At 39.5% G+C, this 24,687-nt stretch overlaps 1 protein-coding gene across 3 annotated transcripts in view; it reads right to left on the bottom strand.

Annotated features, from left to right (window-relative positions):
- Positions 1-24,687, bottom strand: part of CELSR1 (cadherin EGF LAG seven-pass G-type receptor 1) — a 176,945-nt gene that overhangs the window by 85,693 nt on the left and 66,565 nt on the right. For all 3 annotated transcript variants that reach the window (XM_026677651.2, XM_087969432.1, XM_026677652.2), the window contains exons 3-4: positions 6,877-7,099; positions 5,519-5,634 (exon numbers count right to left, since the gene is read on the bottom strand). In XM_026677651.2, the coding sequence (XP_026533436.2) occupies positions 5,519-5,634; positions 6,877-7,099 (339 nt within the window). The remainder of the gene's footprint in view (positions 1-5,518; positions 5,635-6,876; positions 7,100-24,687) is intronic.

The raw sequence follows: 24,687 nt of genomic DNA, 5'->3' as shown, positions 1-24,687 counted from the left end.
CGGATAATAATAAAGAGAACAATTGCATAGATAAAGAAGCTTGAAAACGATGCTAAGCCTGGCAGATTAAATGTCTTCTGGAACAAAAAGAGGCATTTGGAAGAGAAAGCTCAAGTTTTGGTGTGACCTCTTCCTGACTGCCAGCCATCTCCATCACTTTCAAAATAACCGAGAATAAAGTGTTGTGTCTCCAGAAAGGAAGATATAGAGAAGATACAGACAACATCATATGGGATATTATTTATGTGTGATCGGATATAATTTAGTTCAGGGGTTTTCAAGGGGTTTCCAAAGTAATGAAAGCTGCTAAATGGAAAAAAAAAATCACCACAAAATCATTCTTGATCAGGAGTAAAGTTCTAGTGATAGAAACTGGACTGTGAGTGAAGTTTTTCTCCCTCCTGTTCTAGTGACTCCATGGAACAGTTTGAAAAAAAATCTGCTTTGGATATCCAGGAACCAGAGGTGGTATTCAGTAGGTTCTGACCAGATCTGGAGAAATGGTAGAGGAAATTTTAAGTAGTTCGGAGAACTGGCAAATACCGCCTCTGACTGGTCCCACCCCCATCTATTCTCTGCCTCCCGAGGCCCAGCTGATTGGCTGAGTCTTCTTTGGTTGCCCTGCACAGGAGAACGGAGCTGGAAAGCAGGTTAGTGGGATGGGGAGGGAATGGAGATTTGACAGTATCCTTCCCCTGCCATGCCCACCAAGCCATGCCATGCCCACAGAACCGGTAGTAAAAAAAAAATTGAATCCCACCACTGCCAGGAACAACCCATGCAATACTAAATATGCAAAAGTGCCAATTCATCTGTAGTGGAATAGAAATTTAGTAACTTCCCAGTAACAAATGTCTACTAACACCTTTGCCGTGATACGTCTTTCCAGCTGAAGTTTCAAACACAGTCCCATATCTCATATCACATTGTGACTTCTTTTTAAATGGACAAAATCAGGTATATTAGCCTAGACTGGACAAAAACAGTTAGAGGCTCTATCTCTTAAAAGAGCTTCCAGGGTCAAATATGAATTTAGAAATACTTCCAGCCTGCAAATCTTTTTCAAGGAGACTGTTACATATTGATTACAATTGTAGGAATACAAGACATTAGTAGGCTTATAAAATCACACTTAGAAAAGCATTTGTTGTCACTCAAATTTCACTTACAATTAATGACAACAATAATATTAGCTGTAGACTGGCATAACAATGTTAGCGGCAACAACAAACAAATTATGGCAACTATAAGTATATATCCATACAAATGTATATTGTATATTTCTAAGGTTTCTTTGTGCTGTAGCAATTGTTCTTCATCAAACACTTAGCAAGAATGAAAACAAATCATATGCAAAAAGTAAATATTTATGATAAATCAAGAAAGTGAAACAACTGTAAATGAAAAAAGATATAGGAGTTTCTGTGTGTTTTCTTCAGGCTGGAATCTAACAAGAATGTCAGATAAGGTGTTGGGGGAACAAAAAAAAGCACATTTTTCTTCCCAGAAAATTACAGAAGTTCTACCCCTGCTCTGAATGTCATGGCTTCCTTTCTTTCACATTGAAATGTCTTTTAAAGATTGGATTTGATAAAAAAAACAAGGTGCCAGATAAGTTATAAGACCAGTACAACCAGCCCAGTCACTATTCACTGCTTCTCTGAGGTAATAGCAAAACAAATATCTACAGGAAAAGTACACAAGGACCTGTCAAAATGGGCAGATTGGATTTATCATGAGTGACGAGCTGGACAAAAGTTTCCACTACAGAAGAATAAGAAAAGAAAAAAAATGGTTATGACAATACAATAAACCTCTCTCTGTATTTCCCCGGTATTCAAATGCAAACATTTACTTCAGTTTGACACACACACCTGCTTGGTTAGTACAGAAAGGTGTTCAACTGAGAAAGGAACACAAACATTGCCTTTCCTTAAAGATGGTGAATATACTTCTGTGTTGATTTTGTGAGCGTTTCAAGAGGAACACCCACTATTCTTTTTCCGAGAAGCATTTTGCATCTGAATAAAAGTGAAATTAACTTTCAAAAGAGGAAACCCTAATATTCCTTAATACTGCTTCACAAAAGCATGTTTCTTTCTCCTAAACCTGTTATAATGTCTGAATGCCTGTTTGCAGTTGTAATGATTCAAATGCAACATGTTGCACTGTGAGCCTATAAGAAGCGATTGTTAGAACTGTGCAGAGTCTAAAATATGTTCTATTTTTCATATAAATAATCTCTTGATTACCACTGAGCTGGATTTTTTAAAATAACTTTTACTATTTCCAAAGTTATAATACAAGCTTCAACAGAAGAAAGGGGAAATAACAACAAAGCAAAAACTAAACAAGACAAAAACATGGATTTGGATCTTTTATCTATATTTGCATGTGAATTAAAAGTAAATATGTACAGTATGCCACACATTTTCTCAATGAGTAATGAAGGAAAAAAAGTACTCCTAAATCACCTTAAGTAATAGATTACAGTAATTGCTGATGTGTGAGTAAGAATAATAATAGTACTTATGTTTTAAAAAAGCAATTAAATGGAGCTGGAACGAACATTGCAATGTGCATGAAAATATCCTCTGCATTCATGATGGATGAAAGCAGGGGTGGGATGCAAATTTTTTAACTACTATGGATGTGGCCAGGTGGGCGTGGCCAGGTGGTCATGTGACTGGGGGCGTGGGTTTTTTCCTACTGGGCCTCAGGAAAGCCTCTTGGGAACAAAAATGGGACAGAGGGGTACTGTGCAGGCCCTCCGCACCCTGTTTTTGCTCCCAGGAGGCTTCCCTGAGGCCCAGTAGGAAAAAAATAAAATAAAAAATAAAAAAAAATAAAAAACTGGTTCACTCCTAGCTGATCTTCGGAGCTATCGGTTCGCCCAAAACGGGCCGAACTGGTAAAATCCCACCCCTAGATGAAAGTATTACTGTAGTAGACTCACTTAAAGACACTCAATAGTTGGCAACTTCATGGACAGATCCATGTTGTTTCCTTGATAACAGTAGCAAAGCACTTTGCATTGTTTCACACCAAGTCTCCAAGAATTGATCTGATCTGACCTGGGTTTGCATCTTGAAATAAGCCACGGTCATACCACTTTGATGTGATATAAACTCTGGACTATGATTATTATTACTAAATTTATCTTCTGATCAGAACATTTATTTCATTCCAAATGTAGGTATGGTTTTTTTTCCTAACTTATATATTATTTCATAAACAGTATTTTTCATAAAACAAACATATATTCAATGGAGTCATATATTCAGTGGACTCTAAACACATATACCTACCTACCTACCTACCCTGTTTCTCCAACAATATGGCCTCCCCCAATAGGAAGTCCCAGCATGTTTTATAGGCATGAAATGAAATTAAGCCCCTCACCCCAAATTAAGGCCTATATTAAAACATGCGAAATGGGGGAATGGTGGGGGCTTGCCATTAGGAAGTACTTTTGTTGCACACCCGGATATGGTGCTGCCTGCGTTGACCCCGATACGAAGTGCCCCACCAACGCCGAGGTCAACATCCAAGCCATCGCCGCCCGCCCGCCCGAAGATGCAAGGGTGGGAAAAATTAAGTCACCCGAAAAGACGGCCTAGCCATTTTTTCGGGGCTCAAAAAAAAATAAGACCCGGCCTTATTATATGAGAAACACGGTACCTACATATATACATACGTACATCTTGAAGATCCAATACAATTTTAAAAAATGAGTGTGAGAATATTCAATTTGCTCTGCTGTTTTTTGCCATAAATCCTTTGCAAATTGTACCTGGCTACTAAGGTTTTAAACAAGAAGTTCTTGCAGGATTACTGTTCTACCTTAGCATTTCTCCTTCTCTAGATAAGAAGGCTTTTGTAGGTTACAGACATAACAAACAGTTGATACTATCCAGACAGAAATCTTCTCTGGCTACTATATATTTTATCTTGATTTGCAATTAAACTTAGTAAATAGAAAAGTATTGCTTTGGGCAAAAAGATTTAAATCTAAATTTAACTGTTGCATTTAATGACTTGAACTCTGAACTCTTCAATGTACTATGCTCTACAGAATAATGGCACAAAAGTCCTATTAAAATGTATTCAGAATATAATCATACTTATATTTACTATTGGGAATTTATAATGTGTATAAGTGGCAGAATTCTCTTTATTTACTCTTTATTTATTCTCTTTATTTATTTCAGCTTCATGGTGTAAAAATAATCTGAAAACTACTTTCCCGAATCAGGTATTTTCTAATTATACCTTTCCTTTCCTTTCCTTTCCTTTCCTTTCCTTTCCTTTCCTTTCCTTTCCTTTCCTTTCATTTCCTTTCCTTTCCTTTCCTTTCCTTTCCTTCCTCCATTCATCCATTCCCTTTCCCCTTCCCTTTCCTCCCTTCTTTTCTAAATTAAACATACATCTAATTGTAATGGGGATCTTTAACAAAGGGAGATTTGTGATTTTATTTACAAAACATGAATCTTTAAATAATTTTGTCAAGCTCTAATTTTAGCATTAACAGGTTTTAAATTCTCTTTTGGGATAATTTATTATGCAGCTGAATGTATTTTTACTTGGAAGTGAATCTAAGGTTTATTTCTAGGACAGTGACCACAGAACTGCAATCTGAACCCTTAAAAAAAAACAGAATTTGTCCTGAATTCACATGCACAAAATTAGGCTATCTATGTTTTCAAATAGACTAAAACAGATTACGTTTTGTCACACATTCTATTTTCAAGGTAGAGTGAATAATTTAAGGTTCACGCTTCTGGTTCATGTACATAAACCTTCCAAGCACTTGGGTTTTCAATTGACTCTTAAAGAAAAATGGGAGTTTCCATACTTTACAAAAATGAACACTTGTAACTCAATAACATAACAGCAGAGAGTAACAATACCATAATAATGAATGGTAAATCTGTAATTTTGATACATCCTGGACAACAAAAATATGGGTATGAATGTGAGATTGGGCACATTTCAGATTCAGTGTTGAAACAAACACTCACATAGCAGTTGGCATAAGCATCTTTTCCCATGACATTACAGCTGCCTGTCATAACCCCGAGTAATTATATCTTTAGTTTAAGAAGTTGCAGACAGATGCCTTCTGAGTTGTCATGCACATTCCAAAACATTTTTTTAAACTTTGGAATCCGAAGTGTGCCACTGTTCTAGCAAACATATGCATGGATTAATTGAGCCATAATTTAGCAGTATAGGATCAGTAACTTATATTTAATTTTTTAAAAAAACATATAACCAAAAATCATCAGTGATTACACTTAATATTAGGCTCCATTAAGACATGATTTCTAACAACATGAATCCTGAAAGCAAAGCATTTGAAATGAAATTTTATTTTCTCCAAGGATATGTCTAGGGCTGTGGCCTTAGGACAGAAATTGCATCACGAAAATCATGCTATAACGTCATGAATATGTTTTCAAAATTTAGAGATAGTTTTTATTCAGTAAAAGAGTTCCGGTTGTCGCAAGTATCTTACCTGCAGAAAATGTTAGCTGGATTTGTTCATCGATGATCTCAAGAGCAATAAAATCATGTTTCTCATTAAAACGTCCATTATACAGAAGCAAAGCATTCCTTTCCCTTGTTGCAAACCTATGTCAGACAGGAACAACAAAATGTCATACAGAAACCTTCCCCAGTCAAACAAATTAAGTCAGTTTTGCTAGACGTGCTACCAATGTGGAAATTTGTGTGTGTGTGTGTGTGGGCTTCAAAAATTTTAGCAAACGGTTCTCTGCCCAGTTGCTGGGTGAGCATAGCCATGGTGGACGCGGCCTCCAGCACCATGGTGGGGGGGTGTTTTTGCCTCCCTGGGCTCTGGAGGCTTTCCTCAAGCCCCCGTTTTTTGCCCTCCCCAAGCCTCTGCATGGACCCTGCACCTACCTGGGATCTAAAATGCGTGGAGACTCCTGGGAGGGGAGGGGCAGACAGGGCCAGCCATGGGTGGGGTTTGCCGGTTCACCAAACCGGCCTTAAAATGAACTACCGATTAGCTACGGGTTTGCCCAAACCGGAACGAACCGGTAGAAGCCCAGCCCTGTGTTTGAGTCAGTGTTGATGCCTGATGACTGCCTGCACTAGTCCCTGTTGTCTTCTTGATAAGATCTTGCCCTTACCTTCTTCTTCCGAAGAGAGAGAGAGAGAGAATGACTGGTGCCAAGTCACCAGCTGGCTTTGTGCCTAAGGCAGAAAGGAGGCTTTCAAGAAGAGATTGGACTGCTTGGGCGGGGGGTTGGACTAGATGACCTACAAGTTCCCTTCTAACTCTGTTAATCTAATCTAAATGTGATAAGTAGCTTAACAGAGAAATGAGACAGGTCATAATGGACAAGTGATGCTTTGTAGTGTCTCTTTTTTCTTTTTTTACAGTATATTTACAGTATGTTTTTTTAGCTATATGACATCTGTAACCTATATATAATTCATGAGCTAGAAAATTTTATTGCCTACCTACACATTTTGTGGACATGTGATGTTTAAAACAAACACAAACAAACTGAAGTCAAGAAAATGCAATTAATTAGATAAATCTTCAAGTCCCTGATATTCCAGGGACCATCAGGTTAAAAGAAGATGCCAATTTGAGCATAAAGGTATACTCTTAAAACCTTTGACAAACTCAATCTCAATTCTTGGTCATCCTCAAACATTCCCCAACTGTGGAAAAAAAAGAAGTGTAGTAAGGGAATCTTTTAGCATTAAGAAACAGCATCAAACTTTTTTTACTAGGTAGACATTGCAAAAACCACGAGTTTTAAGGTGCTTATATGGTATTTTGAGGTCAATACAATGACTGCAAATTTTTCATACAACACTGGAAGGACCGATACTTACATGAGAGATACAGTGAAATGGAAGCGTTGCCTCAACCCCTTAAAGGTGACAAATGACTCTGGAGGGAAACTTCTTGTGGTCATCTCACAATAAGGTCTCTCATATTCACCAGGGGGGCACTCACATTTGAAGCCTCCAATGAGCAAGTTAACACACGTCCCTCCATTCTTGCAGACACCGGGGGCACAGCGCCCCGAGCGAGCATTCACTTCACAATATTCTCCTAAGAAGTAGAAATAGAAATGCCCAACAAGTTATGAGAAAACAATTCTGTACCTCCAAAACAGCCAATGATTCAAAATCAGATCAGCACATAATGGCTGAATTAAAACAGATGTTATCAGTGGATGCGGGTGGAATGTTTATGTCTAATTCCATAAAAGAATGTTGGCAATCCAGGCCTTATGGATCAGCTGTAAAAAAAAACAAAAAAAGCAACAACCCTATGACTCTATTCTTCAGTCGGCCTTTTCTCCATGATAGGAGATGTCGCTATGTCACGTTCTTCAAAATAATTCATTTTTAAGAAAGCAATTGACATGGTTGTAGAAAAAAACACTTCCTATGGCAATAAGGAAGCAAAGAAAGAAGCATGTAAATTATATTTAATTGACCTCCTCCCCCAAAACAGTCAACAGTTTTATAAAACTATCATTAAAACTCTTTAATGCCAAAATGTGTTTCTACACATCTTTCAAGAACAGCCTCATTTATGCCATCTAATCAGAGCTAATATTACTGGTATCTAGTCATTGTGGTAAGTCTCTCAGGTATGTTCTTGCACGATCTTCTGAATCAATGAAGACAGCTAAAGCTAAATTCAAGGGCTAAGTAAAGAGTTGTCATGCTTAAATAGAAAGTGCTTGTCTCCTGAGAAAAGCCAGACTTCTGTTTGAAGAAATGTGTTCCAGGCCTTATAAAACTGACAACAAACAACAGAACGTGGACAGGACCACACACACACACACACACACACACACACAGAGGAGCAAAAAATGAAAAGTATATAAAAATACATATGATTTGAGAAATGAATATATAAATTCATCTGAATTTAACAAACACAGCTTTATACAGTTTGTAATTATTATTAGAGCTATCTTCACCACGACTGGCTTTATAAGAGCCGTGGTGGCGCAGTGGTTAGAGCGCAGTACTGCAGGCTACTTCTGCTGCCTGCCGGCTGCCTGCCATTTGGCAGTTCGAATCTCACCAGGCTCAAGATTGACTCCTTCCGAGATCGGTAAACGAGGACCCAGATTGTTAGGGGCAACAGGCTGACTCTGTAGACCGCTTAGAGAGGGCTGCAAAGTACTGTGAAGCGGTATATAAGTCTAAGTGCTATCGCTCACCATTCTAGTCATGTAACTATTCAATCAAGATAGTTTAAAGTCAAATGAATACAAAACTTAAAGCATCAGTGTAACATTACAATCAAAATCCAAATTACTAATACCATGTGTCGTTGAAATAATGACATTTTAACTATTATAAATAGTCATAAAATCGTACGATTATAATAAAAAGATACCAATAGTCCTCATTTAGTGACCTCTTGGACAGAGATGAAAAAAGTGATGAAAAAGTAACTTTGTAATTAATGCCCAAATTTGAAACTTTGCATGTGTGACCTGTATGTATTATCCTGTGCCTGAGCCACATTTTTTTCTCCTATCCTGCAGAGGACAGAGATTGCTTAAATAAGCTGTCATTTTTTGAGCCACAGCACTGCATGCCCCTAAAAAGTGCTGTCTGTAAATTAAAAAGTTCAGTACTGTGATCTTAATTAGTTGATTAGAATCCTTCCCCAGGACCACAGCTGCTGCCTGAAATTAAGACACAGGGCTTGAAGAGGCCTTGGAAGTCACCTAGTCCAACCCCCTGCCCAGACAGACAAAAAGTTGTGCAATTTGTCTTGAAAACCACCAAGAGTATAGCACCCACAACTCCAGGAGGAAAGCCATTCCGTTGGTTAGTTGCTCTCACTGCTAGGAGTCTTTCTACCCAAGTCAGAGGTGTCAAACTCACGGCTCGCAGGCCAGAGGCATCAAGCGCTGGCCAGCCCACCCCCAGTTTAGCAAAGAGGGGGAATGTCACCTTACATCACGTGATAACGTGACACCGTGAGTTTGACACCCCTGATCTAAGTCAGGGGTCGCCAACCTCTGACTCATAATTTTAAATCCCGTGGACCAGAGACCCTGGGAAAATCCTAAAAAAAGTCTGCAGGAAAATTCCCCACCCTATTTTTCTACTGATTGATTATTCTTTATTTGGGATCGCAAGATACTGTCTCCAGCTCCATTGTCCGGGGGGTGGGGAGAGAGAGAGACTTTTGGCTTCATGCAAGGAAAGCAGCAGAAGTCTTTCTTTCTCTCCCCCAAATTCTGCCAGAAATGAATCTTTGTGAGACTTGTCACACTGGCGCAGCCTCTTGGAGCAGGATGCCTTGCAGGGTTCCAAAGGCTCATTTCTGGTGGAGTTTGCGGGGAGAGAAAGAAAGACTTTTGCTGTTTCCTTGCATGCAGCCAAAAGCAAAAGAAGAAAGAAGTGGAAAGAAGCAGCCCAGTGGCCAGGCCAGGTGTGTGGGGTGAGTGGGACAAGTTTCCCCCTCTGCCCTTTCCCCCCCTCCCCTCACTACCTCGTGTTGTTCCCAATGCAAGTGACGCAAGCCTTGTGTTCCTGCGGGCCATGTGGGCGGCACAGCCTTGTGTTCCTGTGCAGCCTGGATTAATTGCTTTGGGGAGTGTTTTGGGGGTGACATTTCTCTGCAGACCACAAAAATTTTCTCACGGACCACCAGTGGTCCCCTGCTGTGGTACAACTTGGCAACCATTGATCTAAGTGATCTAACTCAATGGCGCACAACCTTTTGAGCATCAAGGACCGGTTCCGTGGAGAGATGTTTTTCCGCGGACCGGAGGGGGTATGGTTGCCTGCATCCCGTGGATGGGCCTTCGCTTGTTTGCGCAGCCCACTTTCTGGAATGCAACACACTGGTGCCAGTCCGCAGACCAGGGACTGGGGACGCCTGATCTAACTCATCTAATCAGTTTTATGCTGAAGTCTTTTGTTTGCCTCCTAAGTGGGTTGTAACTCACAGCCAGGAGATTTATAAACGGCCTCAAACCAAAAAACTCTACGTAGGTGTATTCAAAATACAATGCATTATAATAATACTAGAAGAGAGCGAGCTTAATGTAGCGGTTAAAGGATCAGACTAGGAACCAAGAAGAGCTCAAGTCTCATCTTAGGCACAAAGCTAGCTGGGTAACTTTGGACCAGTCACTTCCTTTCAACCTAGGAAGACTGCAATGGCAAATCACTTCTGAAAGCTTGCCAAGAAAACTGCCGAGATTTGTCCAGGCAGTTGCCAGGTGTCACTACTGACTCAAAGCCACAAAAAAACAAAACAAAAACTATAAAAACAACAATAAGCACTGTCACATTTGATGCAGATCTTAAGTTACCTAAAAGCCTTAGCCATTATTCGGTGAAAAGCCATACTTTCCATACCTCAAATAAAAATGGTAAATAATCATTTGTGCGACTTTGCAAAATTTCACCAGTCAAATTGTAATTTAGCAACACAGTCTACATTTACCTGACTATTCTTTCTTTACTTGAACTGTCATCAACCTGCATATTGGCATATGAATCCAATGGAGGTACTATTATTTTATTTTAATAAATGAAAAGGGGGCTAATAAATTAAACAAGAGGCGGACTTTATTTTGCTGAGGGTGTGTTTAGACAGTGATTATCCTTAAGCTTTAACCTTCTGGACTCAGCTGAAGCTGCAGTTTTACTGAGCTATCTTGAGAACTTTTGCTCATTCTTTGCCAACAATATAACCGGGATAAAGTGGTTGGTTTAACACTAAATTGACTGGAGACTACACTGAACTGCGAAAAGTCTAAGAGTCTCAACAGCATGTGGATGCCTTGATGGTGTGGGCTAGACCAGTGATCCCCAACCTTTTTTACGCTGCGGCCCGGTATCCCCAACCTTTTTAATGGTGCGGCCCGGTACCGGCATTAGCTGGGCGCCGCCATCTTTTTTTGATGAAAAAGTGCTTCCGGTGACCTCACCGGAAGCACTTTTTCATCAAAAAAAGATGGCGGCGCCAGCGCTTCCGGTGAGCTTTTCCGGGTAGAAATGACCGGTGGTTGGGGACCCCTGGGCTAGACTTGTTATTTCATGATAACAATGTCATGATAATCTCTGGATGTACAAGCATGGAAGTTGGCTACAATTCACAAAAGTTCATATAACAATTTAAGGTCTTATCCTATGATGAATCCATGAATGGATCAGTACTTTGTCACGGTAAAGAATACCATGGGGGAGTATTGAACTATTTCAGCAATACAATTAAGTCTTTTGGATTCAGCTTCACAGTTCCTATTCGTCACCCTTAAGATCCCAAAGAGTTCTTGGTTCTACACTGTAAGAATCTGATTGTTTCCCCAGTACTGAAAGTGACCACACAAATTTGGGCCTTACTGGGAAGCCAAGTAAAATACATAAGTAAATTATAAGTAAACTAAAACAAACTTATTAAAGATACCTTCAATGAACGAACCCTAAAGCATGTATACCAGAAGGCATTATTTTTTCAATTATCAGATAAGATGGTATGGCTTGCAAATGACTCCCTTTGGAAAGAATGTGTCACCTTGATGGTATGCCACTGGTGCAGGAGTGAAACTCTGGAATTATACATAGATAAGCTAGTGAAAGCGTTTAGGATGTTAAAGATTACCCTTTGCAAATACTGAAACATGAACTAAGTTAGGAGAAGGGACATTTATGTTGCCTCGAGCAAGAGGCAGAATTGGAAAATTTTCTCCCTCTCTGTCTGTCTCTCTCAACAATAGAATAATGTAACAATGAACGTCAGCAATACAACAAGTCAGTCAAAGAAGATAGTTCACGTTTGATAGTTCACATAATTTCCCTTAATTAAAGCAAATGCTTGCCTCAGAATTTTCAGAATGCAGATAAATTTACATTTCAATTCAGTAAGCTCCTGCTTAGCTCACCGGTTTTTAAAACAGCCCCAGGTTTAAAGAGGATTGATAACCTTAATGGCTGGTTCAGGTATCACAATAAACTATAGTTAATAATTTCTTAGTTTTGTTCTTTCCCAGTGTGGTTGTGAGGAATGGAATCTTTTGTTTACTTTTTGACTGATCCTGACATGACAGTTAATCTCCAACCTGTAATTAATCTTTATAGTTTATTTGAAAAAAGCACATTTCAAGCCATGGGCTGTGGAGTTTTTTTTTTTTCTTTTGAAACAGATCACAGTTAAGTTCAACCATATTTGTGGTTAATTAGAGAAAGTTCACGGTGAAAACAAAAATTTCTAAAGCTTTGTAGTCAAGCTTCTCTTAATAACCAAAGGTAGACAATTTTTTCCCTGTTTTCATTTCCTCCTCATTTCCCTCATTAATATCACAGAGCAAAATAAGCACCCATGATTTTCTTTTGGTCATTTATACTAGAAAAAAAAAATTAAAAGAAGGGAAATGGCATTCTTAGGGAGATTTTAGGACACATGTGCTCATGAAAGAATCTGCAAAAATTACAAATACATTCTCAAAATCATTGTCTAATTATAAAAAAGTTGTTCAGGATTCTTAATCTATGAACTAACAAAAGCATTACAAAATGTGTTATTTATTGATTTCCTTATTTGTGGATTCTTGTTTCATCCTTTCATGCATATATATATATATGTGTAAGTATGTAAATTTAGAGTTATTAATTCTTGTGATCTAAAGTCTAAGGAAATGGATGGAGCATAAGATGAATCTGAAGGGTGAGGAAGAGGGGCTAACAGTTTAGCCAGAAGCTATAATAGAAAATCCAAGCCTCACTAAACCTACTGTAACTCAATTATTTGCACACACCCTTCCGTACCTCTCAGGAGTACAAAATGTGTGTGGCTTCCAACCAGGAATGCAGTATGTTGATACATGTTGTTTAGCCTTTGGCAGCTTACAGTCATGTTCATCTTCTAATAACTGATGCAAATAACCACCCTATTGTTTCTAGTTGTGAACAATGTGCAAATGAAAGACTTATTCTATTAGCTTATTCTCAACTCAGAGTACAAATAAACTTGAAAAGAAAGCAAATATAATTTTGGAGACTATGCAGTATATTTGAAGTGATTCTCTGTTCCTATAATATACTTTTAATATATTTTTCTGTCGGAGTTTCTCAATACTCTGCATCATTTAGTAGTCAAAACCACTAGACACAGATTGTACAAATGCACTGCCTTTCACTTTCTCTAAATCCAGTCAATATCCCAGAACCACTGTCATAAATAAAAAATTCAGACAAATTTTTAATCTAAGTTATTTTGAGCTCCTGGATAAAAAGTAGGACATAAATGCGAGAAATCACTGAATAAATAATACATTATTTACTAAGGCAGGGGTCCCCAACCAGGGGTGGGCTGCTGGGGGTTTCGTAGGGGTTCAGGAGAGCCCCTATTCTTTGCCATTCAAAGAACCCCCAAAGCCCACTTCTGGCTGGCCCCGCCCACCCTGCCCCTCCCCTCCCAGGAGTCCCCACGTGGCCCGTTTTGGATGAGGTAAGTGCAGAGCCACATGGAGGCTCAAGAAGGGTGAAAAACGGGCCTCCCGGAAGTTCAGGAAGGCCGGAAATGGGCCCATTTCCGGCTTCCAGAGAGCCTCCGGAGCCCGGGGAGGCTGTTTTCGCACTCCCTGAGGCTCAAGGAAAGCCTCGGGAGCCCAGGGAGGGCAAAAAGCCCCCCTGCTGTGGTGCAAGAGGCTGACTAGGCCACGCCCACTGTGGCCACACCCACCCGGCAACCGGGCAGAGAATCCTTTGCTAAAATGTTTGAAGCCCACCCCTGTCCCCAACCCCCGATCTGTGGACCACCATCAGGCCGTGCCATGCTAGAAACTGGGGCATACAAACAAGTGAAGCTCCATCTGGGGGATACAGGCAGTGTGCAAAACCACACCCCCTCCCGTCCGTGGAAAAGCTCTAAGTAAGTAAAAAGCGAGTTAAAAAAACACACCAGTGGTTACCTTTCCTCTTGAGCAATGCCTCATTCAAATCTCTCTTGGTTACCAGGTCTGGAAGGAGATAAATTATTATGTACTCCAATCCAAACATTTTGCTAAAAGTATACTTCAAAATGTGTTTTTTCCTCTAAAATTATTGGGAAACTACCTTGATCTACAAAGGGAACCTGGTGGGAGACAGTTAACTCTTATTCCTTTTTGCACTTCTGTTCTGAGAGGTGGAAGGTGGAAACTCCCCATCAATTTAAGGTCATGGAGAAAAGAAGAATGTGCAGGCAAGAATAAGCAGCTACCAGAAATCTAGCTTCTGGATGGCTTAAAACAGTAAAACGTCACAGTTTATACTTCATCTAGAAAATCAGCCTCATTTAAGTACTGTTAATAGAGTTTCCAACCTTCTGAATTCCCAAAATGCATTTTACATAAAACAGGAAACAAGTTAAACTACAGATATGGCTGTGTATAAAATACCCATTTTTAGTAGAGTTAAATCACTTCATAAGTCTTCAGTTTTTAATATATTGCTACAGACTTTATAACATTGGTTTATCTTATAGAGCAACAAATGTCCAAAATAGGCAGAATTGTTTGATGCATCACCGTGTCAATAAATAGTGTTATTTGTGAGGAATTAGTCATAAGAAAAAAAAAATACTAAAAAAGCAAAAAGAAGAAGAAGAAAAGTAGAGACATCACCCTGCCAACAAAAGTATGTATAGTCAAGGCTATGGTTTTCCCAGTTGCAATGTATGGCTGTGAAAGCTGGACCATAAGAAAGGCTGAGCGCCAAAGAATGGAGGCCTTTGAACTCTGGTGCTGGAGAAGACTCCTGCGAGTCCCTTGGACTACAAGGTGATCAAACTGGTCAGTCCTAGAAGAGATCAACCCTGACTGCTCTTTAGAAGGCCAGATCCTGAAGATGAAACTCAAATACTTTGGCCACCTCATGAGAAGGAAGGACTCCCTGGAGAAGAGCCTAATGCTGGGAATAATTAAGGGCAAAAGAAGAACGGGACAACAGAGAATATCCTGGAAGTTTACTATAAATAATACTAACAATTACTACTCTGATACTTCCTAGACTTTAAGTTCTGCTCCAAAGATTACAGAATGCTGTACCAGGAGACTCACGCAACTCAACAAAGCTTCCTTGAGAAGCCTAAGAGCATATCTCACTGCACACCATCTGGATGTAGGTCACCACTTCTTTCTGGAAGGTGAATGTGGACGACATTGCTTTCTACCCCATCTTCAGCCCACTGCAGATGCAATCGATGGCTATATTTTCTTGTTCCAAGTCGAAAGCAGTGAATTCCAACTTGTATAGGACCCAAAACTTCTGTCTGATTTGGCTGGATGAATTCATGTGTTTTGATTGGCTGCTGTACAGTGATGGGCATGTCCCTTAAATGGGGGCAGTGGTTGCCATGCTGCAATCTGTAATCTCTGCTTCTGATAGCAAATTTATTAATAACAAATTACTAGTTTTTTTTATCCCGCCTTTATTACTTTATAAGTAACTCAAGGGGGAAAACATATATAATACTCCTTCCTATTTTCCTCACAAGAACAACAACCCTGGGAGATGGATTGGGGGGAGGAAAAGGGAGAGGAAGAGGAAGAGGAAGAGGACGAGGGAGGGAGGGACAGAGAGAGAGATTCTTAGCTTTCAGAAAAAAACAAAAAAATCCCGATTAGACAGGAGAGATTATAGAAAGAAGAATCGGGATATAACTTTAGACAGAGAGTTTAAAATACTGTATAAGTGTACTTATAACTGCTGTGGAGATAGGAAGTCACTTTGTTGTATCTTTCTTTATATCATATTTCCTTCTTTCTTTTTTCTACTTCATTTCTTTCTGCATTTTCCCCTCTTCTTTTTTTTAGTAACTAAGTTTGTATTAGTTCTTATTATTGTTACAATTTTCAATTAAAAATTATTTTAAGAAAGAGAATAAAAGTAGCACGAGTTTAATTGCAATCACTGAATGGTGCCAGTTAAAACAGAATTTTCCAATAATATGAATAATAATAATATTCATTCATAATAAGTCACACTGTATCTTCTATAATACAGGTAGCCCTAGATTTACGACCACAACTGAGTCCAACATTTCTGTTGTTAAGTGAGACATTTGTTAAATGGGTTTTGCTCCATTTTACCTTTCTTGACTCAGTTGTTAAGTGAATCACTGCAGCTGGTAAGTTAGGAACCCGGCTGTTCAGTGAATCTGGCTTCCCCACTGACTTTGCTTGTCAGAAGGTCTCCAAAGGGGGTTCATTCATATGACCCCAGGTCACAGCAATGGTCATAAGTATGATCCAGTTGCCAAGCGTCTGAATTTTGATCACATGATCATGGGGATGCTGGAAAGGTTGTAACTGTGAAAAACAGTCACAAGTCACATTTTTCAGTGCCATTGTAACTCTGAACAGTCGCTAACTGAATTGTTGTAACTCTTCTCCAGAATTCTAACTATCTTGACATTCAACTCCAAGTAGTGTATTTTTCTGTTCGAATGCTGAAAGTTTCAACTACTGCTGAAGCACACATACTGCACACATGCTAATTTAAACAACTCTTGTCTTATGTAACTATTCTCTTCATCAAATAAAAACAACACTCATGCCCTGCACTATTTTCCTACTTTACAAAAGTATTTTTTAAGGAATGCATCGAGAAAAATGAGACTGGAGGAGGAATGATTCTACGGTGGTTGAAAATTTCTCTTTCATTTGTTAATAATTTTTTAGACCGATCTCAGAGTAAGGCAAACAGCCCTGTACCAACGCCAGGCCTGTAATATGACAAGTTACTTTTAGAAGACTGAAAAATGTTTCACTGCAAAGAAATCTAACTTGCTGAATTACTCTTTGCTACTCACACAAGTGGGAAAGTGAAATTTGATAAAAGCAGCATTGCAGCACAGATTACTGCTAACTTATTAACTCTTGGTTTAACTATTTAATAGGGACATTATTCATTTTCTGCCTTTTTTATTTTTTTATGTAAACATTACATGTAAGGGTTTTTTTCCCCCCCCACTGAGAAACAGGTGAATATAATGGTGCAAGCAAACATTACAGTATGTCACAATGCTTTTCCCATTCAAATGGCTGTTGAATCACTGGTGATAACCAAAGTAGATGGACATACCTATGGGATTGCTACCATAATACTGTTATATCCTTCTTCTTGTAGTTTTATGGAATGCAATATTTTATAATAAAATGTTCTTTGGAGTCATCTACAGTAGTTCATTTAAAAGGCAATCTGAAAAGACTGAAATGAACAAATAAATGGGGCTTCAAAGTTTTACAGTGATCCTGGTTACTTTAGAAATGTTCTTGTTTTGAAGGAGATAAAAGCAGCCCTTTTCTTCTTATACCTGGAACCAGAGGTGGTATTCAGCAGGTTCTGACCAGTTCTGGAAAACTGGTAGTGGAAATTTTGAGTAGTTCGGAAAACCAGCAAATACCACCTCTGACTGGCCCCGCCCCCATCTATTCTCCACCTCCCGAGTGCCAGCTGATTGGCTAGGTCTTCTTTTGTTGCCCTGCACAGGAAAACGGAGCTGGAAAGCAGGTTAGTAGGGTGGGGAGGGAATGGACATTTTACAGTATCCTTCCCTTGCCACGCCCACCCATAGAACTGGTAGTAAAAAATTTTGATTCCCACTACTGCCTGGAATGCTTTGCATTCTGAAAATATAATTCTTGATTTTTCTATCTTATTCACAATGTGTTACAGAAAGCCTTTTTTTTCCCCTCTGTCCAGGAACGTAATCATAAACGCACAGTTACGTTCTCAACAGCAATGGCTTTTTTCCTGCTCGCGATGGCAGCACGTTACCAAGCCGAAACTGTAAAATCCGCCTGTGGGTGAAGATTGGAAAACAGGGTGAATATATTGACATGAGGTATATCACTTTCACACACAAAGCTTCCTTAATTCCAGCACTTTAAACGGCTTTTGTAAAATCAAAAATCCTGTCAAACCACCTGAAAACTAATTAAAAAAAAAAAAAACAGCAAACAAGAATACTGAACTTCTGGACTAGATTTCAAGAGGCGGTCCAAGACTTTGATCTCTGAAAATATTTCTGCAGGCAAAAAAACCCAGATGCAAGATTGGGGGAGGGAGCGTGCAAAAGATATTGGGATGGCATGGCACCTGGGGCTCTTTGGAATAGGTCAACTGATGGTGCCCTCCAAAGACCGTAGTAGACAAATATAAGCAGTGAGACAGCTCAGAATTCAGAAGCTGAGACTAAAGGAAAAATATGGGGTTTTTTAAATAGCAGATTCCATAATGTCCGTGTGTATACATGTATGTGTGTACATGCAGACACACAGATACACACTCTCACTTAATAATATCTTGGCAGAATGAATAATGGGGAAACCATTTACAGTCCTTTGACACACACACAAAACTCCAGAAATCAAATACTTTTCATTAAGCTGTTGAGACGAGGTGTTCTATAAAATTATCACATATCCAGATTTTTCAAGGATCAGGCACACACTTTAGCTCAAGAAGTTCAGCGTCTAAATACTGTAGGTTTTCTCCAGAAGCCTTCAAATACTATTATCAAGTAATTTTTAATCTGATAAAAGATTAAACACAGGACTGGGAGAATATATGCATATTAACTCTAATTTAATTAATTTAAATCAAATCTCCTCAAGAAGTAGGTGGCAGTCATGACTTTGGGGGTGATGGCTTTGCACAGTTTCATCTCGGATGCTAATTGGGCCATTTCTTTTATCAGGACTCCTAGCTTATGGTTATTCATGTCTTAGTGACTTCTTATCAGATTACTGCTATGTCCTTAACATAGCGCTGCCCTTGAAGACTACAACAGGTCCAGAAACTAGCAGCATGCACAATCTGGGAACTTTCACAAATGAAGGCAAATGTAGGCGTCCCAGGATAATGTTGCAGGATCTGATCTCTAGCAACTGCTAGAGAGAAGTTCCCTGAAGGTGGGCGCCAGCCCGAGTCTGAAAGTCTGAAGACCAAAACTCTGGTCCCTGTGATTGACCCAGATTAGATCCTGCAACTCATAGGTTTGTCCATGTTACACCTGTTTTGTACGAACTTCCAAGTTTCCTTCCAAGTGCAATTCAAAGTGCATCTTTAAAGACCTACATAGCATAGGAGAAGATTATTTGTGGGACCGCTTTTTCCCTGAGAGTATCTTCCCATCCTACCCCTTTGGATAGGGTAAGCACACTCCAGGTCCCTTCCCTGAAACTTTGCCATTCAGGGAGAACTTGGAAGCATGCCTTTTCCATGACTGCCACAATTTATGGAATATCTTCCCCCTCCCCAGTGATCCATCAGCCCCCGCCCCTTTGCCTCGCAGAAAGCCATCAAGATCTGGCTTTTTACCCAAGCACTGGGGATGTTTTAGAGCAGTGGTCCCCAACCACCGGGCCCCGGACCGATACCGGTCCGTGGATCATTTTGTACCGGGCCGCCTATTTTGCTTGGGCGCCGCCATTTTGTTTTGATGGCGCTTGAGAAAGTGCTTCCGGGTGAGCTTGTTGGTCGTCAGTTGGAAAGCGGCGTTTGGGTGCTGAAGGAATCCTCGCGCCTTAGTTTCGTCGAAGGGGGGGGGCGGCTTCGAACGAAGAGCCGTCCCGATGGCGGTGGAGTCTCGCGTTACTCAGGAGGAGATTAAGAAAGAGCCTGAAAAGCCCATCGACCGCGAGAAGGTACAAAGGAGGAGTTGAAGGTGGCGGGGAGAAGTGGGGGACGGCTGGCTGGCCGGTCGCTTGGCTCGCCTTGCCTTGGTCGTGCGTGCTGATGCCGGTACCGATCTGTGGATCAGTCCGTGGATTGTACCGGTCCGTGGTACAAAAAAGGTTGGGGACCACTGTTTTAGAGGATGTTTTAGGTTGGTTGTTGGGACATTGCAAGGGGATGACTGAAGCATTAGGTTTTGATTGTGTTCTATAGATTTATGCTTTTATGTGTTTTAATAATTCAGGTTTTATTGTTCTGTGAGCCAACAGAGTTGTGTTTTAAGATGGGTGCCATACAAATATTTTAAATATTTATCTTTATATCTAATATTTAACCAATTATACCATGTATTTCAAATCAAATAATATTCAGTTTCTCCTCTATCTTTTATTTCCGTTGTCAGTCTATCCATCTCGGCACACTCTAATACTTTCTTTATCACACTTTCCTCAGACGATATAGTACCATTTTTCCAGTTTTGCGCATAAATAATTCTGGCCGCTGTTATTAAATATAGCATTGGATATTGTATTTTTTGTCATATTTTCCTGTTATTATACCTAGTAAGAGTATCTCCGGTTTAACTCTATTTGTTGTTTGATTATTTATTCTAGCCACAGTAGGATAATAAAATGTAAAAATATGCATTATAAAACTATTTTTTTTAAATAAAGAAATTGTTAACAGAATTAAATAAAATGTCTCAGCTCTAAGTGTACTTTACCTCAGCACAAGTTTCAAAGACCATATGCTATCTTTGACCGAGAAAAATGTTTTAGCGTGTTATTTACCATTCTAACTTGAAATCAGAAAAATTTAAGTCAAGGGCTGTGATTTTAAATGTTTCGTGCGTATACTACAGCAAAGCATATACAGTACATGGAATACATTAAGCCAAAACTAAAGAAATGCTTGCTTTTTTACTTAAAAGAAACAGAAAAAAAATCCTTCTGGAAATTTTCCTTTCCTCTTAGCACATAGATAGATGATGCCTGATGGCCTGAAAAAATGTTGTTCCAGATCTGTTTTAAACCCACAAATATTATGTGTCCTTATCACTCACCTCCTTGTATCATAGGAAGTGCAGTTGCTCCTGATAATTATAATTAGGGGGTATTTCCATTTCAGAAATAGCCTTGTAAAAGCTCTGTGTCCTTTACTCCTTGAAACAGAAGAATCCTGAAGACGGAGAAACTTTCATCATGTATAAATTACATCCAACAGTGAAAAGCTTCGGGCCATTAGCGAAAATAGAAACAAGTGAGAAAAGAAGCCTTTTTATTGGGACATAACTGTGTTCTAGAGGAAATCAAAATGTTCAGGGATAAAAATATTATTTCCTTTATAAGTCAGCATTATATCCTAGCAAAGCACTGGAAATTTTTATTTCTATTTTTAAAATATTTTTACTTTTTGATTATTTGTCAAGTACCTTTCTTAAAAGGTTAAAGTTAAATTTTATATCAGGGGGTGTCAAACTCAGCTCTAAGTGTGGGGCCAAATGTGTCATGTGCTGGCCCCGCCCCTGCCTGGTTTAGCAAAGGGGAAAAAAGTCCCCGATATGTCACGTGACACTGCTGTGAAGGTGCAAGTTTGATACTCCTGTTTTAGATCTTCAAAGAAAACGCTGCATTCTTTGGCATATTACTATTTCAAAATGGATAACTCAATCTTTTAAGCCAGGGCTCTTCAAACTTGACAACTTTAAGACTTGTGGACTTCAATTCCCAGAATTCCTCCTCCAGTCTTGTTAGCTCAGGAATTCTGGGTGTTGAAGTCCACAAGTCTTAAACTTGCCAAGTTTGAAGAACCTTGTTTTAAGTCAATGACAACATAAAAAAAGAAGAATAGGAAGGCTTTGGTATGTGACATCACTGCATATTTCTTACATATCTTGCATTAAATATGATGCCTTTGCACATCATATTTAAATATTACAGGAATATACCTAGTTTGACCAAATCTCAGATTATGCTGATGTTTGCGTACATGTAGTTCTTGATGTACAACCACAATTGAGCCCAAAATTTCTGTTGCTAAGTGAAACATTTGTTAAATGAGTTTTGAAAGTTTATGCCATGAAGCACGCATGCATAAAACTACGTATAGAACTGGTAGGAAACCATTTGGAAATACACCATTAGTAAGTGTGAAAAACGGTCATATGTCACTTTTCTCAGTGCTATTGTAACTTCAACCTTCCACTAAACGAACTGTTTAAGGACTACCTATACTGGTATTTTATTTATCCACATGGGTAATCTATTATATTCTTTAGGCACAACTCTAAAATAGAATTTCTAAAAATTAATTCTCACAATGTCATGGCAGCAGGTAAATCTCTCTTTATTTCTGTCTCCAAATCCAGAATCAACGCTATAACATATTTGGGAAGGGTGTTATTATTCCTTATGATCAACTCTTTCTTTTGCACAATTTTCTTTCAGTCTAACTGCTGTTCCTGTAAAATTGACCTCTATCACTGCAAATTTCATCACATTCTGTCCCCAACCAACTACACAGAGGTCTCTACTTAGAACTCCAGATTTTAAAGGATTGCAGCTCAAAATCAACGTACCAGTTCATACAAAAATGCTACCTGCTTATTAAGGCATAATGTTTCTGAAACAAATGACAGCACTCTGTGTTTTTCTCTTATTAGACTATGGAATTCTGTTTTTCAGATTCTCAATCCTGATTGAAGTATTGAATCACAGTGAACTATTTCTGGAGCGATGCCCATCAGATTGGTCTGTTTCCAAAGATTACGCTTCCTTGGTGAACCACTCACCCCACATTCACATGTAAGTTTGCATGGTCCATGGCCAGACTTTTCTATCTGCAGGGATCATGTGAAAAGCAATCTCCAAGGCCACAGACTTTTCATTACACAATGTGCCCTACTACTATTTTGGCACTATCCTTCAATTACCATGTTATCTTTCCCAGCTTCAAATAACCCATATTTAAAAATAAGCTCTCAATCTCCCGGTGAAGATAAAGCAACTACAAAAGCAGATGTTACATAATATAGAAATCCCAAAGACAAACAGCAAGACAAAAATGACAATTATGGACTGGCAGAGCTACATATTTACAGATCCCTCAACTGATAGCATTTAAGGGAAGGTGGACAGTCTGTGCAGTTTCCTTGACTGTTGAGGTAACATGCCTAAATCAATTTTGTCCAAAGAAATAATGTAACTTGGATCCAGAAGATAATGTGCCTGTTCCTACAACATTAATACCAACAAGGGGTAAGACCACACTCAATAGCAAGAAATGTCCATCTATTTTTGGTTCAGAAAAACCATTCAGTAGAAAGTACAGGTAGACTTCAATTGGCAACTACAATAGGGCCTGGAATCCTAGGTTGTTGAGTGACAGGGCTGTTGAGTGGGATGCCCACATAATCGCTTCACTCAATAACTACAATCTTGGCGTCAATAAATGACTGCATCGATTGTTATGCAGATGGAATGAAAGAGCTGCCTGACAAAGGAGAGCAAGTAGCTTCCCCTTGTGTTCAGAAGTGAAATTCTGTGCTGGGACGGAGAGATAAGGTAGGGATCTGCCCAGTGGTGGGATTCGATTTTTTTTTTACTACCGGTTCTGTGGGCGTGGCTATGTGGGCGGGGCTAGGTGGCCATGTGACTGGGTGGGTGTGGCTATGTGGTCATGTGACTAGGAGGTCAAAAGCCTTTTTTTTCTTTTGCAGCACCCACCCAGGTGCTGTTTTTGGCCTACTGGGCCTCAGGGAAGCCTTCTGGGCGCTGAAAAAAAGAAGCATTTTGAAGTCTTCCAAGATAAGTACAGCAGCAAGGGCGGGGGTGTCAGCTATGCTGCATGATTTAGCTTAGCTAGAAAGCAAGAAATCTGACAATTTCCTGCTTTCCAGCTAATCTAAATCGCGCAGCACAGCTGATCGTCACCCAGCTGATCATCGGAAATACCGGTTCGGCTGAAACGGTAGCATTTTATTTTTTTACTACCAGTTCGGGCAAACTGGGCCAAACCAGCAGCATTTCACCTCTGGATCTGCCCATGGAAGGGACAGGAACTCCTGTGCTGAATTGGAAAGACAAAATAGGAAGGTTCACAATTCCTGCCTTACCTCTTCTGCCTAGTTCACAAGTTCCCTTCCACGCACAGAGGAGAGAGGAACTTGTATGCTGGCCTGGAGAGATGAAGCGGGGATCCCAAAGACCTTAGCTTTGTTTCTGCAACCTAACAAAGGTTTTCCACTCCCACCCTACCTCATGCTTGAAAGAGAGTGGAAATCCTTTGGCAGGCAGCAATAGCTTGCAAACTTTCCCGCTAGCTTCCCCACTGACTTTCTGGGGAAGCTGGCAGAGAAGCTTGCAAATGGCAATCACATAGCAATAGCAATATCACTTAGACTTATATATTGCTTCACAGTACTTTACAGACTTCTCTAAGTTGAGTTTACAGAGTCAGCATATTGCCCCCAGCAATCTGGATCCTAATTTTACTGATCTCAGAAGGATGGAAGGCTTGAGCTGGTGAATCGAACTGCTGGCAGTCGACAATCAGCAGAATTAGCCTGCAATATTGCATTCTAACTACTGTATCATCACAGCTCTTGATGGTGATTACAAAGTGCTTGGCAACTAGTCGTAACTATGAAGAAGTTACCAAGCACCCAGATCATGATCATGTGATCATGAGGGGTGAGGGTGATATGATGTGTTATGATGGCCGGAAGTGTTTTACACACCATAACTTCAAATCATCATTAAATGATTACTTGTAAATCGAGAATTACCTGTAATGCTCTATCTCTCACTTTCAATGCATTCCACTAATTGTAATTCAGAATAAGGAATATTAAGTTGAATTTTACCTCAGGAAGTTTTGAGATGGGAATGCAGATTGGACTTAAGATTAAATCAATTTATCTTACACTCTGTGCTAGAATTTCAACTCAAAATCTTGCTTTCTATATTTAAAATCATGGACAAGTTT

This window comes from Notechis scutatus, chromosome 6 (genome assembly GCF_049901735.1).
Source record: "Notechis scutatus isolate UNSWTSFEM ecotype Mainland chromosome 6, rNotScu1.2, whole genome shotgun sequence".
NCBI lineage: Eukaryota > Metazoa > Chordata > Lepidosauria > Squamata > Elapidae > Notechis > Notechis scutatus.
The sequence above is the reverse complement of the archived record's forward strand: the minus strand, read 5'-3'. Positions and strand labels throughout refer to the sequence as shown.